Source organism: Phyllostomus hastatus, unplaced genomic scaffold (assembly GCF_019186645.2).
Source record: "Phyllostomus hastatus isolate PE091 unplaced genomic scaffold, TTU_PhHast_1.1 phas_contig_40, whole genome shotgun sequence".
Classification (NCBI taxonomy): Eukaryota; Metazoa; Chordata; class Mammalia; order Chiroptera; family Phyllostomidae; genus Phyllostomus; species Phyllostomus hastatus.
Window position 1 is genome coordinate 77,433,300 of NW_025333872.1, and position 17,424 is coordinate 77,450,723.

The 17,424-nt window shown below is 43.8% G+C and overlaps 1 protein-coding gene across 3 annotated transcripts in view; it reads left to right on the forward strand.

Annotated features, from left to right (window-relative positions):
* Positions 1-5,337, forward strand: part of MYB (MYB proto-oncogene, transcription factor) — a 34,360-nt gene extending 29,023 nt beyond the window's left edge. For all 3 annotated transcript variants that reach the window (XM_045843252.1, XM_045843250.1, XM_045843251.1), the window contains one exon: positions 4,071-5,337. In XM_045843252.1, coding sequence (XP_045699208.1) covers positions 4,071-4,187 — 117 coding nt within the window. In that variant the 3' untranslated portion in view covers positions 4,188-5,337. The remainder of the gene's footprint in view (positions 1-4,070) is intronic.
* The last annotated feature ends 12,087 nt before the right edge of the window (positions 5,338-17,424 follow it).

The following is a 17,424-nucleotide window of genomic DNA, read 5'->3' on the forward strand; positions in this document are numbered from 1 at the left end:
GCACGAAGATCTACATGACAGTATTAAAAAATATCTTTCCAGCACAAAGACATTTAATCCTTGTTTGTCAAACTATTCTGTCTGCTTGAAAAACTGGCCCAGGGCCCCCGGGCTTCAGGGTAAGGAAAGAGAAGGAAATAGCAGAAGAGCAGGCAGCTGCCATGTGGGCTGTTGGATTGGAGTGTTTCTTTTCTAACCCAAGTGGCTGGCCTTCTTCTCTGGCTTTCATGCCAAAGCACAGGGATGTGTCCACTCTGTCCAGTTTTATTCATTCGTTGTTGTAAGAAGTGCTTGCTTTGTGCTCTCATAGTACAGACAAGGGGGCACCCACATGCTTCTCTGCTGGCTTTTTGTTCAGCACTCAGGCTCTCGTACACAGTAGCCACTGTGTCCTGGTGTCTGTCTACAGCAGGAGATTCGGGTGTTTTGGGTCATCTCGCCCCCCACCAAGCCCTGAGCTTCAGGGCTGATATGCCCCTGAAATGCTCTGCTTCCTGCAATTCGAATATTTCCATCAACTTGATCTATTTCTTGGTAAATTCCATTTGACTTAAGAGAATGTGTCTGAAAAGTTTTCTCAAAACCCTCATTACAAATATACGGTACCTTCAATCTACTGATCTTGTCTTAAATATCCGGTCCTGGAGGAGGAGCCCCGCAAGAATGAAGTGATGAGCCCTGTGGGAGGTCCAACAAGAATGGGAGTCCCGTTTCAAGTTGGAAGTGTATCAGACTGATAACACGTGGTGTGAGATTCTCCTGAACTCATTTTGGGAATTCCGAATTCACTTAAGTGCCAAGAATCAGAACGTGGCTTTTACCGAGAGGCATGGTAAAAGCAAACGTAACAGTCTCAACAAAGTGTCTTAGGATACTTAGCTTACACATTTAAAAAATTAATTCTATATTAACTGAAGCACAGCTAAGTAGAAAAGTTCTGGACCAGTGAAAAATGAAAACCCCCTTCCCTGCTCCCGGCTTTTATCCTCACTCAAGCTCTCACTGCCCTCCCCCTTCCCTGTGTCCGCATGCAGTCTTTCAAAACGTGCATCTTTGGTCTTTGTGTGTATCTTCATGTGATCTTAGATTTACAAAAGGGTATTAGTACACTAAGATGTCTCATTTTGCTGCTTCTTTAGTCACTTGTCCTTTAAGATCCACGTGCTTTGTTCTCCGGGCCCTGTTGGCCCCGAGCACTGCCTAGCGCTACATGGTGGTCACTGTACGCCACATTCACATCACTGCAGTGACCGCACACACGCAAGCTCCAGTTCTGAAAGGACCGCATGACACTTTTTTTAATTGGGGTTATTTGTGTGTCAACTCGGCGTTTCAGTGCTGCACTGAAAAATTTTAGCAACAACATGTACACCATCAACTAAACTAAAATATGAAATTTGATGGACAGATACACACCAGAGAAACACCCCTTATTCAGAGCCACTTCAGAGAGAGCTGTAACCACACTGGTGATTTTCGTTCAGGAAAACATTCAGTGTGGCTCGGTGGCCGAGTCGGGCCCGGTGTCATGTTCGCCCTGTCATCTTTGTGAGCCACAGCTCCAGGAAGACACTGCGACACTCCACCTTGCCACATAGTAGTTCTGGCTCCACATCGAGCCTCTGAGCAGAGTAAACGTGCAAAAGTGGCTGGTGCCCTTGACATTGGTGGTGAGATGGCATGGCAGAGTGGGCGGAAGCGGGCAAACCCAGTTTGTGCCCTGTGAACGTTCACAAGTTAGACGCATGGCACTAGAAGCCTTATGTGACTGAAATTTTTTTTCCAGCCACTGGCTGAGGAAACACCACCACCGTACAAATACCGCGCTCATTCAGAATTATCATACCTCTTTGCTGAAAAGTCTGATAACCTCGACAGGCCATCGATACACTCTCCCTACATTCCGAGGCCTTGCTGACCCCACTGTTTTGCACTGATAAGAGCTGGAACGGAAGCAGCATCTTAGGCTCAGTAGAGCCCGGATTTGCATTCTTGCTTCTCACTTCTTAGCTGGGTGACCTTGAGGACGTGCCCTAAATTCTCTCTTCTTTGAGATGGCCTGGTCTGTAAACAGATGCGATGTGTGATGTGTTTGGTGTGAGGACTGGATGAGGTGGCACGTGTGAAACACTTGGGAGCATGGGAGGCTCGTAGCGAGCACCGGCTCGGTGCTGTCCTTCACCCCTCTGTGCTCCTCCTCTCCCTCCCATCCAGGCCTTCCCACCAACAATGCACACCTGTCCGCTTCCTGGCGCTTTCTGTCATTTCTCCACCCGGGTTACACTCCTCTCTCCCCTGTCCACCTAAATCCTTCCTGCTCTTGCCCGGTCCCTACAGCAGCGATTTTTCAACCTGCGTGCCGTGGCAGGCACCCTGGTGTGCCACGAGGATTTTTAAAACACGCAGTACCTGAGACCTTTTTCCTTAGATTGTCAAATAAAATAATGATAACATTAATAGTCATCTGGCATCAGTGAATCAAAATGATACCTATTTTTTGGTTGGATGAGCAAAAAATATAGTACTTGGAATACTGCAGAATTGTAGTAAATTAGTTCGTGTGTGCCGTGAGATAAAAAAGGTTGACAATCGCGGCCCTGGAGCATGGCCCTGGCAGTTCCTCTGTGTCCCTTCACGTTCCCCTCACCCGGGCCTGGCACCTCTCCCGCCGCCTGCATCTCTCCACCTGTTTCACGTGCGTTCATCTTACCTCCTAAAGGTCACTCAAAGCTCTAGAGAGCGGAGGCCTTTCTGTCGTCATTTTGTTCCATGGAAAAGAAAATCTCTGACATCGATACCAGGAATAGTTGTGCTTTTTAAAACCCGTTGACTTAGCCCTGACTGCTGTGGCTCAGTCGGCTGGTCCCCCAAAGCGCAAGGTCGCTGGTCCCATTGTGGGTCAGGGCACAGGCCTGGCTTGCGGGTGCAGAGGCTGCCGGTGGATGATGCTCCTCTCTCACATCGATGTTTCTCTCCCTCTCTTTCTCCTTCTCTTTCCCTCTCTCTAAAAATACATAGGTAAATAAGTAAATACCATCGATTTCGTTTTGAGCTTACGAACACCAGATCTTATATCTGCTTGTGTTTTTATTTCCCTCTTTGCACTGACTGCTGGAGAGCTCCGAGCTTAGGTTGAGGTTTCCATCCAGCAGGTACACTGTACTTCGTGGCCAGTGCTTTGTGTACAAATCTCCCCCCGCCCCCCACTTCATGGAATTAACTTTCAGTACATTTCCCTGTGACCCTGCCTCATCCACGGTTTAAGCCCTGTTATCTTTACTTTGTAAGCATCTTACATCCTTTGGGGAACCAAGTAAGGCACAGAGAATACATATTTTAGTCTGAAGGAACACGCAGGGAAGGCGGGAGCCAAGGCTGTTCAAGACAGGCCTGGATTAGCTGCCCCTTCACTACTTGCCCTCCCAGGGGCCTTGGGCATGTTCTGTCCACACTGAGTCTCCGTTTCCTGCCCGACTGAGGAGGGCATGAGCCTCCCTCACGGGGTGGCCGTGCTGTGCACATGAGATCACGTGTGTTAAGTGCCGGACATGGGACCTGCATCTGGATGCTGCCATTGGATATTAGTCCTTTCTTGTATCTTCCAGTGCGTCTTTAAAGAGTAAGCTACTCCGCCCTGGCCTGTGTGGCTCAGTTGGTTGGGTGACAACCGGCAAACCACAAGGTCATGGTCCGATTCCTGGTCAGGGCACAGGCCTGGGTTGCGAGTTCAGTCCCCAGTCCCCAGTCGGGGGGTCCAAAAAGACAACCAGTGTGCCCCAAAAGACAACCAGTCGATGTTTCCCTCTTCCATCAGTATGTCTCTCCCTCTACTTCTCCCTCCCTTCCCCTCTCTCTAAAAAATAAAACAAAAGAAAATATTTGAAACAGAATGCTGGATCCCTGGCTGTCGGAGAGTTAGGATTTGATCTGATAAAGGCTCCCTGGCGCGCACCATTTGCTGCCTGGCAGTCAGAATTCCCTCCGCCGCTCCGCCGGTACTGGGGCTTCGCGTGCGGGCTACTCTCTGCTCTCCGTCTGACCCTGCCGTGGCCTTGTTTTCCCCTCTCTAGCCTTGCAGCGGGGCCTGGGAAGCCGCATCCTGCGGGAAGATGGAAGATCAGATGACAGCTTCGGGTCAGGCTCGGAAGTACGTGAACACCTTCTCCACCCGGACTCTGGTCATGTGAGACGCTCCCACAGAAGCATTACGGTTTCAGAACACTGCAGGTCTGCTCGGGGCGCGCCCATTCCCCTGCGCGGGACTCTTCGTGAATGGGAGAAGAACCTATTTTTGTTGTGGTACAACAGTTGAGAGCGGCACCAAGTGCAGTTTAGTTGGACGAAGTCTTATCGGATTTCACCCAACTAAAATGATTTTTTAAAAAATAAGTAACAGCCTTACCTAAATTATTAGGTAATGAATTGTAGTCAGTTGTTAATATCGTAGTGAAGATTTTTTTAAAACATGAAGCAATTTACCTGTGTTCTAGAAGATCTAACAGAACCATATTTTTTCACAATGAGGTTTTTGAAATTTTACGCACAAGACCATCCTTTAATAGTTCACTTTTCTCAGTCACTAAACACGATGCATTACTATAAATGTTGGTTTCAGCCTGTGACAGCCACTAATCAAGATTGTAAATGCTCATTTATGGTTCACAACATGGGAAGCACATCTATTGTACCAAACCATTTTATGAGTTTTTTTGTTAGCTTACCCCAAAAGTTATCACTGTATGAAATAGTTTTATAAAGAAATTTATATTTTTATTCAGTAATTTAATTTTGTAAATGCCAAATGAAAAATACGTTTTGCTGCTACAGTCTTAGCCTGTAGACATGCTGCTAGTATGAAGGTAGTAAAGCTTTAGACAAAGAGAGGAGAACTGTGGTGTTTGGTAATTGACTATGCACTAGTACCTGAAACTTTTTTATTTTTTATGTATACTTTTTTTTTCCTTTTGTAATACATTGGAAAACTTATTTGGGAGATTTCTGCTTTTGTTCTTGGTTTGTTGTTGTTGTTGTTGTTGTTGTTGGTTTATGAGAGCATGTGTTGCACTTCTTTTTTTTGGGAGATCTGTGTCGGTGGTCTATGTTTTATTTTGAGTTTACGTCCCTCTTCTTTAATTCGGGAGTTACAATGTGTTGTTCTCCACTCTTCATGGTTTTCAAGTGCCTGGTTTAAGAACTGCCACGCGTAACCTGTGTTTGCAGCCGGTCAGAGGTATCTTGGGTCTTTTGGAAGGGTTTGGTGCACGGTAGCTAGCCCAGACCTTTGGTATGACATGTACTAATTGCCTCACAATGAAATAAAGCTCTGGTCTCATTTTACTTACTTTTGACGGCTCTCTTACTTGTGATTGCGGGTGTTAGTTATACTTTTTTAAAAATGGAGGGAACTCAGACTTCTTTCTTCTGTTCATGTGCACACCATCTGAATGTCACGGGAAGAAGCCAAGATCATTACTTTGGAGAAAGAAGAGCAGGAATACCAAGTTCAGTAGTTCTAGCAGTACTCGAATTGGGGTAATCCGAGGAGAGTTCATTTACAAGGGTACTGATGCCGCAGATGTGGGCAGGGAGTGGGAGGACCGCAGGAGTAGTGCGCGCCTATGGGTGCCAGCCTGAAGACCTCTGCCCTGTGCAGGGGGAGGGTCGGAGAAAGCAAGAGTCCTTGGGAGGAGCCGTGACCTTTGGAGACCTTACAGGGATGGCCAAGTGTAATCCTTGACTCTCCTTCCCCTATCCCTCCTATCTCTGCCGAGGGTTCTCCTCACTGGCAGAACCAACCAGAAGTTAGAGAGCGCCTGGACGTAAGGCAGCCAGCCAGCCAGCCAGCCAGCTTCCTCGGGCAGAGCCAAAGGACATTTATCTGTTGGGTCAAGGACAGAGTGTCCCGGCCAAGTCCTCCAGCCCAGCTCCCTGTTACAGACGAACATCCCCTGGCTTCCGTGTCTCAGTTCTGTGTTCTTTCCATTGCACTACAGTATCCCTTTCACACAGGTCCTCATAACTCCCTTCAGTCACTCTTTCTCAACTCAGACTGGGATCCTCATATACATGATGTCCTTGGTGTTCCTAGAGCCAAGAATTTGTCACCCCTCCTGACTAGTCTTCAAAACTTCGGTATTCTTTGATCGTATTTCTGATAGATAACAACACACCATCCCAGTGGTAGGAAGCTTTTTATAGCCGTGTGCTCTTCAAGTGTGTTCCAGGTGCTGACTCTGCCACTGACTAGCAGTTTGAACTTGGACAAGTCACTAACCTCTGCGCCTTTTTTCTTCATTTGTGAAATGCACGTGTTAAACAGTGCACCATACAAATATGTTTGTTATTACATATGCTTTCCATAATTAAGTGATGCAGGTCATGGAGTGTTTCAGATGTGCATCTGGCCGATAATGTGCACTGCAGACCGCAGAACTAAACTAAGCGGTCCTACTGTCGCTATTACACTAATGGCAAGGGTGAACTCAGCATTATACAGAACTGAAGTAAATATTTACTTTTCCAACAAGTAGGCAAACCAATAACTAGAAACTAAAAACCTAAACTTATGAAAAGTAGTGTAAATTCAGGTTTTATATACAAATACATTCATATAATTCCCATTTAAGAAGCATCTCTAAAACATTTATTTATCCTGGTCATTTTTGCTAAGTCTTCCTGCTTTCTGCAGCAGAGATTCCAGTAGTAACATAAATTGAAACAGTATCACTTACCACTCAAAGGAAGGCTGTCCTTTTGAGTTACTGTGTGTTCAGCTTGTGTCCACATGTGCAAAGCTGGAAGACAGGACCCACGCTGAGAAGATTCTGAATTATCTCCCAGCTGCCAGTGAGACTGATAATCCAAGATGAGGAGTACGTGCAGTGAAGAACTTTTTTGTTTCATTAAAACAATACTCTTAGAACTGGAAAGGACCTTAGCCATCATAAGGGGCTTCTAATAAGGGACTCACCACATTGCTTTATTAAAAGAAAATCCAATTTGGAGTCCAGCCAGTCTTGGTTTAAATTCAGACTCTGTTCTTCACTGTCTCTGTGACTTTGTATGACTGTTACTTAATCTCTCTAAGCTTCTTTTCACTTACATTGGAGAAAAAAGTACATCTCAAGCTTGGTGGGTATTGTGAAGATTCTGTGAGATACTACATGCAGTCTTGCATCTTTGTAAAATGTCACAGTGACTGTTGATTGGGCAGGTCGCCGTAATGGCTGATAATCAAAGGAAAAATACATGTCTATTACCCATCAGCAGAGAGGTGAGTACCTCTGAGGCCCATGTCCCTGATTGTGTGTTAAGTTTACTCTTTGTATGAAAACTAACTTTAAATCTAAGTTATATCTTCTTAAAATATTCATAATCATTCAAAATATTCATAATTATTCTTTTTAAAATATGCATAATCATTCAATATTTGTAATATTCATAATCATTCATATCCTTAAAATAATCATGTATTGAAATATGTGGTGAATATGGTGTATAGTTTTTCTTAAACTTGGTTTCTAATTTGCACAAAAAAACACTATTAGATAAAATGTGATGTGCAAGTCAATTACACTGCATCTAAAATACAAGTTTTGGTGCTTATTTTTCTCCTTTAATGGTTGCTGTTATAAAGTCTTTCTTATTTGCCATTTTTAGAGGGTAGAATTGAGTAAAGGAAGTCAGCTAAAATGCAAACCTCTTTTTTAAAATTAAATTTATTGCGGCAACATTGGTTAATACCATTATGTAGGCTTCAAGTGTACAATTCTGTGGTGCATCATCTGTATGTTACATTGTGTTCACCACTCAGAGTCAAGTCTCCTGTCACCACATATTCGACTCCCTTTTCCTTTTACTACTCCCCCACACCTCCTGTCCCTCAGGTAATCACCACACTGTTGTCTGTTTTATTTGTTCATTTGGCAAAACTCTTGCCCACAATTTTGCATAGTAATTTTGGGAACTGCAGCAAGAGAAAGATGAACTGTAAGTCTCAGAGAACTTGTCAATGTTTTGGTAATAAATAGGTAAGAATTCTTTTAAATCAACATTCAATGCAAATGTTCTCGATGCTAATGTGGAAATTGGAAACATTGATACTTGCCTTTTGAAACATTTCTTTTATTCAGCTAGTATATGTTCAGCACCTACTGGGTGCTAAGTGCTATGTTTGAAGTTGGGGTAGAGTTCAGAACAACATAGATTAAAAAAAAACCTTGCCTACTGTGAGCTTACGTTTTGCTGGCAGCTACAAATGAGTAAGTGGATAATTACAGTCTGATCGTCACAGAGGTACCAGAGGCCACTGAACACAGCAGATCCGGACCTGGAGGAGCAGCGCAGGTTTCCCATGGATGGAAAGATAAAGCCAAGCTAAAGGAGGGGCACGAGTTGGAGGGGGCAGCAGGTGATGGTAGCCTCTGAAATTTGCAGAAGGAAGCACCCCAGTGCTATAACCTGTCTTATTTCAAATTACAAATGGGCACTCGGGCAGTCCTGCCTGAGGATATCGTCTAGTATATACTTTTCCCTCATGCTCCAGCAACAAGTTCCACACCCTTCTCAGACTCTCCATTGCATCTCCACCCAATGCCCAGCTGATAACCTTGAGTCGTCCATCCAGGAGCATGTAGGGGTATTCACCTTCCCATACCAAAGCCATCCCAGCCCTGCACAGGTCCTGAAGTCCTTGCCTTCCGTCAGGTTAGTGTGGATGAGCACCCCCAGCTGCAGCCACTGGCCAGCCCTTCCACTTGGTCTCTACAAAGCCATCCTCTTGTCTCCTCCAGGGCCTCATCCTGCAGATCCTATCTCTTTCTCCAGCATCCTAACGTCATCTTCCAGAATCATTCTTACCACATAACAGGGTCTGCATCTCCCAGTAGTAAAATACAGTTCCCCTTTACCCCACATCACCGTCACCCTGCCCCATTCATTTGCTTCTCTTCTCAGTGCGACTGCTGGCAGGGGTGTCCCAGCCATGGCCCACAGGCCGCGGGCAGCACAGGGTGGCTGTGAATGCGGCCTGACACAAAATCATAAACTCACTTAAAACATTATGAGATGTGTGTGTGTGTTTGTGTGATTGTGTGTGACACTGTATTTAATGTGTGGCCCAAGAGAATTCTGCTTCTTCCAGGGTGGCCCAGAGATGCCAGAACGTCTGGACACCCCTGGAAGGGATCTTCCACGGTCGTGGTGGCCACGTTCTCTCGTTGCCTCTTCCTGTGGTCCACGCCGCACAAACTTTCATCGTCCCTGCTCCACCGTGCTTGCCCTGGCCCTGTCACCAATGGCCTCCATGCTGACAAATCCTGGGGTCACTTCTCAGGCTTCCTTTCACTTGGCCCCTCTGCAGCCCTCAGCAGAACCGACACCCCCCTTTCTGGAACCATTGTCAGGGCCCCACTCGCCTGGGTCTCCTCCTTCCTCGCCGGTTCCCTCTGTTTGCCGCTTCTCCTGCCCTGGGCCTGGAAGTGGCGTTTCCCTCTGTATCATTTTCCCGAAGGGATTGCATTGTTGCTGTTGCTTTAAATACCATCTTTATCTCCTGGAATTGCAGACTCCGGTGTCCTATTCCAGGTTAACGTCCTCCCCTCACAAGCATCTTACATTTAGTCCAGACAAAACAAAACTTGTAATCTCTCAACACTTCTAGTTTTCTCATTCATAGTAATTAGCCCTAATTTCTTAATCAATGTTTTCATTCCTCAAGCCAAAAACGTGTCCTCTTCCATTTCTCCCTTTACCTTATTACTTCTTACACCCAAGTGCTCAGAAATACCTGAATGCTCTGCCTTGAAAATACGTGCCTATTTTAAACAGGTCCATTTTTCTCTCCTGTCAGTGATGATACTATTAGTAATGACACAGTGTGCATGAAGCGCTCACTGTGGGCTGGGAAGGAGGAGAGAGGGAGGGCTCCTGGGAAGGGGAAGGCGGTGCTGGTGTCCGGGAGGTCAGAATGAGGAGTGACAGGAAGGGAAGCCTGGGGGACGGGCCAGGCCAGAGGCTGCAGGGGGAAGCCCAGAAGGTTCTTCAGAGAAGTGTGAGCTTTGTCCTGAGAGGTGCGGGACTTATTAAATGGTTTTAGGTAGGGAAATAAAATGATTAATTTACACCTGATTTATATGAATAATTTTGTTCAGATCCCTCTTTCATAGACAGTATAAAATTAAACCTCAGGTTAGCAGGGCCAGAGGATTGCAGTTTCAATCTTCTACCCAGTGAATTGGATTTTACATCGTACATTTCCTGCTGCTTCTTCATTTCAAAAGAATGTGCTTTAATTCCAGAAAATCTTCCTGAAAAAATCCTATCATCTGAAGTATATAAGAGATTTTTCACACTTTATTGTATATAATTCAGTACAGAAAGAATTGTTTGCATTAAACTTTTCTCCTTCAAGAGCAGAATATGTCAACCAATAAACAATAATTTATATAAAACCTTCCTTGTTGTTTTCAAACACCCACTCTCCCACTGAATTTTTAAAATGTGGTACAATCTTCAATTTGCCTAATATTTTGTCCAATAATGAATCCATCTAATATTTGTTCTTAAAGGTGTCAGTTGCTTAGTTTTATACTTACTTTATTTATACTCTCTAATCTAGAACACATTTTCTTGTCCCATGGTTTTCAGACTCTTGGGGTATCAGAAGCACACTGGGGGCTTGTTTAAAATGGAGATTCTTGACCTCGCCCTCCAGGCTTCTAATTCATGAGTAGGTCATTTGTAGGTCTAGGAATTTTTTTTAAGATTGTATTTATTGTTTTTAAGATTTTTTTTTAATTTCTAGGGAGAGAGGGGAAGGGAAGGAGAAAGAGAAGGAAAGAAACATTAATGTGTGGTTGCCTCTCATGTGCCCCAACCCCTGGGGACCTAGCCTGCAACCCAGGCATGTGCTCTGACTGGGAATTGAATTGGTAACGCTTTGGTTCATAGGCCAGCACTCAATCTGTTGAGCTACACCAGCCACGGGTATTTATTTATTTTTAGAAAGAGGAGAAAGGAGGGAGAAAGACAGGGAGAGAAACTTCGATGTGTGAGAGAAACATTGCCTCTTCCATGCCCCCAACTGAGGACCTGGCCCACAACCCAGGCACCTGACTGGGAATTGAACCAGTGACCCTTTGGTTCACAGGCTGGGGCTCAATCCTGAACCACACTAGCCAGCACAGAATGTCTTAACAAGCTTCCAGGTGATTCTCATGTAGGTGGTCTGAGTGGACCACACTAAAAACCCTGCCTTGGGCAAAATCCTTTACTCCTCTAACCCTGTGCTTTCCTTCTAGCACTACCCTTAGCCTTCAATTCCTGTGGAACTTATAATTCTTTATTATAATGCCCACTGTCCTATAGAATGTGAGGAAAATGTTAAGCCCATAACTATAAGTAGAGTTTCCTAAATCCAGAGAATCACTATGTTACAGATATTAATATAAGTTCATCTTAGCCTTCAGATCCATCTTTTTGTTGATTTTTACTCTATATAAGGAAGTATAATTTTACAACCAATATGTCTCTTTAACAATATGGTCTTATTGTGCATGATCTATCAAAAGGGAATTTATATCTCAAGAAGCTTAGCACACAAACTAAACAAACCAAAACAATATTTTCACCCAGAAGTCCCTGGTTCTAAACCAGGCTCTAATCAAGTTGCAGAAAAACCCTTGTTCAACTCACTTTACACCTCAGCGCTCTGGGATTTCTATTTAAATGGAGGAACTATTTAATTCTGCAAATTCTGTATGTAGTTACACAGCATATGGAAGTCCTGAGATCAAAAACAAAATTCTAAGTAGCTCAAAGACATTTGAATACTTAGAATTGTGAGGTTTTCCTGCTGGAAAATATCCTCTGAAATATATTTGTAAGTTAATATACCATCCTTAGCCTGTTTTGTGGTAAATGTTAAGGACAGAACTAAGGTTTGTTTTCATTCAGTCACTTTTCTAAAGAATGTAAGCCCACCCACCTATTCTTTAACGGTCCCACATACCCAGCAATGGGAACATCTCCTGCCTTTCCTTCCTTGGCTAGTGTCTGAGTCAGTGCAGACAGTGACCAAGTGGACAGACTGAGGACACTACTAAGGTGGCCACTGGGTGTGATAGTAGATACTTGGCTTTATTCAGGTCATCCACAGCCAATGTTTCTCCCTAATTTCAAATTGGCCAAAATGAAAAGATGTTAGAAACGTATTCTGGTTCAATATAGTACATTGAAGACATGAACTAATGTCACTCCATCAGGAAACTCTACCAGTTGACCATGAGTGGTGTGGGGGGAGGGGCATAAATATATAAATCGAAGAGAATAAAAATAGCAGGTAAGAGATTATTTGACAAGAACCTAATTCACTTATTCAACAAATATTTGAGCACTTCCCATGCAAGGTAGAATTCAAAACTATACATAATTTGATACATATCATTTTCAAATTACTGGTAGAACCATATGGTCTTGGATACCCCCAAGCACTAAGAAAATGGCCTGCTTTGGGTATGTTTTAACATTCTGACATCAGGCTGTACCTTTTACCATAGCCTGATTTTTCTTTTTTTGAAAATTGTTGGCCTTGGCTGGGTAGTTCAGTTGGTTAGAGTGCCATCCCAATACACCAAGGTTGTGGGTTTGATTTCTGGTCAGTGCACATTCAAGAAGCAACCAATAAATGCAGAAATAAGGGTATCAATAAATCAATGTTTCTTTCTTTCTCTCCCCTTTCCTGCCTCTCTTTAAAATGAATAAATAAAATGTTTAAAATTTGTAATTAAATCCACAAAGCCTTATAATTAATGATCCATAAAATAAAGGAAGAGCTTGGAATTTGTAAGCAGAAATCTTAGAAAGTACTCCTAGTTCTTTATTAGTAATAAAACCAACAAGTGTTCAGCCCACCACAAACGTTGTCCACTTTCCCCAGTCACATCGAAGCCATTAACTATGTAATTATGGGTTGCTGCGTGTCTAAACCATTTCAGGGTGGGAAGCCCCTTTTTTCTCCAGTGCCTGACCTAACACTCCACATGTGGTAGGTGCTCAAACAGTGTTTGGAAAATCCATGAAACAATGTGAGTTTGCAGCTCTTCACAACCGCACCTCCACCTATCCATGTGACGATGGAGAACCTCTCCATCCCTCTGGGTCTGTGTTTGCTCAGCTATGAAACAAACTCGGATAAGCTCACCTATAGACAGACTCCCTTCAGCTCTCACCATCTGTGAGTGAGCGAAGTCATTAAGATGTGACAAATGGGGAACTAGGGCGATTTTAGAGGTTTTTTTTTTTGACGTGTGTCTTGCTCATAAAGGCAAAGCTTCTCATAATTGTTAAAAGCTGAATTATGTGCACCTCCCAAACTCATGTGTTGAAGTTCTAACCCCGAGCATCTCAGAATGTGCCTATATTTGGAAATAGGGCCTTGAAAGGGATAATTAAGTAAAAATGAGACCATACAGGTGGGCCCTAATCCGACATGACTGATGTCTTATAAGAAGAAGGGTTTAAGACACGGACCCACAGAGAGAGACAATGTGAAGACACAAGAAGAAGACAGCCATCTGCAAGTCAAGGACAAGGGTATTAGAAGAAACTAACCTTCTAGTACCTGCATCTCAGAACTACCAGCCTTCAGAACTGTGAGAAAACAAATTTCTGTTGTTTAAATCACTCAGTCTATGGTACTTTGTTATGGTAGCCATAGCAATTTGCTAAGCACTAATTGTATAAGAAGGGAAGAGGAGTTTCCATACTTCGGAGCTCCTTCCATCTCTGTCCCCAAGCCTCACAATTGCTGCTTACATGGGAGCCCTTCTATTCCAAGAAGCTCAACAATACTCTATTGTACCACTTGAAAGCTACTCAACATATGGAAGCTCTCTGTGTCTTACAGCTACTTCATGTAACTTTACCTAACTTGACTAGCCAGCTGTTTCATCATGCAAAAGTTTTAGGCAACTTACATCTCTTCTCTAGCACTCTTGTGGAAAGTCCATACCATCAAACTGGGGGTGGAAAATTATGGACTTTGGCCAAATCTGGCCCATTGCCTGTTTTAGTAAATACGGTTTTATCAGAACACAGCCACGCCCTTTTACTTACACCTTGTCTATGGCTGTTTTCCCATGACAATGGCAGAGTTGAGTAGTTACAGGAAAAACCATGTGGCCTGCAAAGTCTAAAATATATATTATCAGACCCTTTGCAGAAAAAGTTTGTGACCCCAGCCCTGGAGAGAGAGTAATCAAAAATCACAATAGCAGAGCTATTATTAGTGGTGAAGATCATGAACTCTGCTCTAGTGAAACAGACTAATTGAGTTTATGATTTCTCTATTTCCTTGACCCTTTTGTTGGTTACATGCCATGATTGTTTTGTTTGGGAGTTGAGAACATCTATTAGGTTAAACCATATTTAATTGCCAGCATTCAACAAATTTTGACCTAAAACTATGGCAAATTTTTGTGACTCAACCCAGTGCTTTGGTCCCCTTCAGTGTGCTCAGTTTCAATCCCATTTTTTCTTTGTAGTCTTCCCACCACCTCAGTGGTTCTCAATCTTGGCTACCTATTAGCTGGCAACATAGGAGGTGAGGTTGATGCTGCTGGTTCAGGATCCACACTGAGAAATGTGCTATTACCATCTTCCATGGGCACAGTGCCTAGCTCATAATGAGTCTTTCATGAATGTGTATTGAACATATAAATGGGAGAATTGTGACAGAAGGTAAAGCTGAGGATTCCTCCATGCTAGGCGCTAAGGCTATAGCAGTGAACAAGACCAACAGGCTTGTCTTCATGGGGCTTATGCTCTGGGGAGAAATACAAAACTTCAAGGGTGAATAGCAATACTGTAAAAGGGAAACAAGGAACACCATAGCATCATGTAGAAACCCTAGCCGAGTGGTTCCCAGTCCTCTGAAAAACCCCTTTGAAATTCCATGTTGTCAGGTTCTAAGATCGTCACTAGATCAGCTGGAATTCAGGAACAGAACACTCACTTGGGAACATGGATTAATAGGTAGAGGGGAGAGAGAGAGAGAGAGAGAGAGAGAGAGAGGGAGAGAGAGAATAGCATATGAGTAAGAGCTGGTTATAGATAACAAGAAGAGCAAAAAGTGTTTGACCAGGAGTCAGATCTAGGTTCCTACTTCCGCCTTATTACCACTGTGTTAATTAGCTGGGGTTGCCATAACAAAATACCACAGACTGAGTGGCTTAACAGCAATTTACATTCTCACACTCCTGAGGCTGAGAGTCTGTGATCAGCATGGTCAGGTCCTGGTGCAGTTTCTCTTCCTGGCTTAAGATGGCCGCACACTTTCACCAGGTCATCACATGGCCTCTCTGTGTTGTGTGTGTGTGTGGAGAGAGCAAGGGATTTGTCTTTCTTTACCTCTTCTTATAAGGTCACCAATCTTATCACGTTAGGACCTCACCCTTATGACCTTCTTTAACCTTAAGTACCTCCTAAAAAACCTTATCTCCAAATACAGTCACTTTGGGGGTTAGGGCTTCAACATACAAATTTTGAGGGGATAAAATTCAGTCCATTGCAACTACTAACTATAAACGTAGCCTGTTAATCAACTATAAAATTATATTGTCTCTAATATATCTAGGATCCTAATGCTTCCTAAAAGGAATGGCATGAAAGTGTGAGTGAAGATGATACAGCTTATTCCTCTGCTCCTCTCACACACATATAGAGAGCACCTTAGAATACAAGGTCTCCCATTTTCAGTTCTTTGAGCTGCTTAAGACTGCAAAGACACAATCAGACTTGCGTCTTGTGGAGAACGGAGGGTATCTGGGATATCATGGCAGTTGTGATGGTCCAGTCACCCCAGGAGTCTTCCATTCCTACAGCTCAGTGGCTATTTCCTCCTGTCCACTGTGGTTCTACAGACCTTCCCACCACCAGAGCAGGCCCCTTGCAAACCCCCATCCGCCTCTCTCACACTGGTCATAGCCTCATACTGTCTCCTTAGCCAGCTAAGATGACAGGATTGTTTTCATCCTGAGCTTAGTTTCTGGATTCTTCTCTACCAACTATTATTCAAGACCCTTGTTTTTCAAGCCAAAGTCCAAGTAATCTTGTCCATCAGGAAATTCATAAATAATGTATTACATTAATGACAGACTTAGGTGAAGTAAAATTTTCCTGTACTCTTCATACTGCAAGAGAGTTGCTTAAATTCCCCCAAAATTTCCTCTTTCTATTCCTCTGATGCCCCCTCTGAGTGCTCTCTTGGTAAGTAGTAACATTCTACAAACATCTGCTTATCCCCAAACAGGGTGGCTGTGGTTTTAGCGGAGGGGGGTGGGGGGAAGAGGAGTCACGGGGCTTCACTCACTGGAGAAACCCCCATCAGCCAGAGTCCAGCGGCCATAAGACATCCCCGGCTGATTTATGAAAGCTGTCAGCAGACATTGGAATTTGTGGACCTCCCAAACCCGTAAGTTTCAAATCCTTTGGTTCAAGACTTGTATTAAGTGAGTGGAATAAGGCATGAAATAGCACGTTCCAGGGACAGAAAATCAGTGATCAGGCTACGTGGTGGGCATTAGAGTCTTACACCAATAGTGCTGTGTTTCCAGGACCTGCTATCCCTACCCCCACGGCATGTATTGATCATTTTTCCTTCTAACATCTAGCTGTATCACTCTTCTGGAGGTGTCTTGCCTCTTCCTTCCATCAGCGACTTTACCTTTCATCTGGGCACAGGGCCTTTTGGCAGAGTCACAAGGTGGTCTCCTACCCTTCCACATCCATGATTCTAGGGCTTCTTGCAAGTCTTCTTTTATTTATGTTGCTATTGAAAGGGAAGTCCCAGAAGGAGAGAGAGAGGGAGAGAGAGGGAGAGGGGGAGGGAGAGGGGAAGAGAGGGAGAGAAGAGAAAGAGAGAGAGAGAAGAGAGAAAAAGGAAAAAAAGGCCCCAAAATATGACTCAGAATTAGAGTTGCAGTAAAAGGAACATTCTCTGGGCCAGTGGGCAAGAGTTGCATTCTCGCCAACCCTTCCTATCAGCAGGCAGGCAGCGCCTGCATTCAGACCGTGCATGTCATTTTGAAACTGACTGCAGTTGGCGCTTTAATTGGCACCCTTCCTTCGAAGTTGACTTTCAGATCATCAGTGGTTTTGTATGCAGACCCTGCTGCCAAGGTGAAGTGATAAAACTTTGCTCACAAAGCAATGTTCTTGACAGTAGTTTGTGCTGGGCTACTGAATGGTCTGACTAGAGGTGAATACAGAAGAACTGGTAGATGAGTAGGGATAGGTACATGGGTAGATGATGTGATAGAGCAAATAAATTGTGTAATTAATATTTTATAATTAATATTGTAAAATATTAATGATAAAACCTAGCAGTGAGTATACAGGTATTTGCTTTAAAATTATTTCAGCACT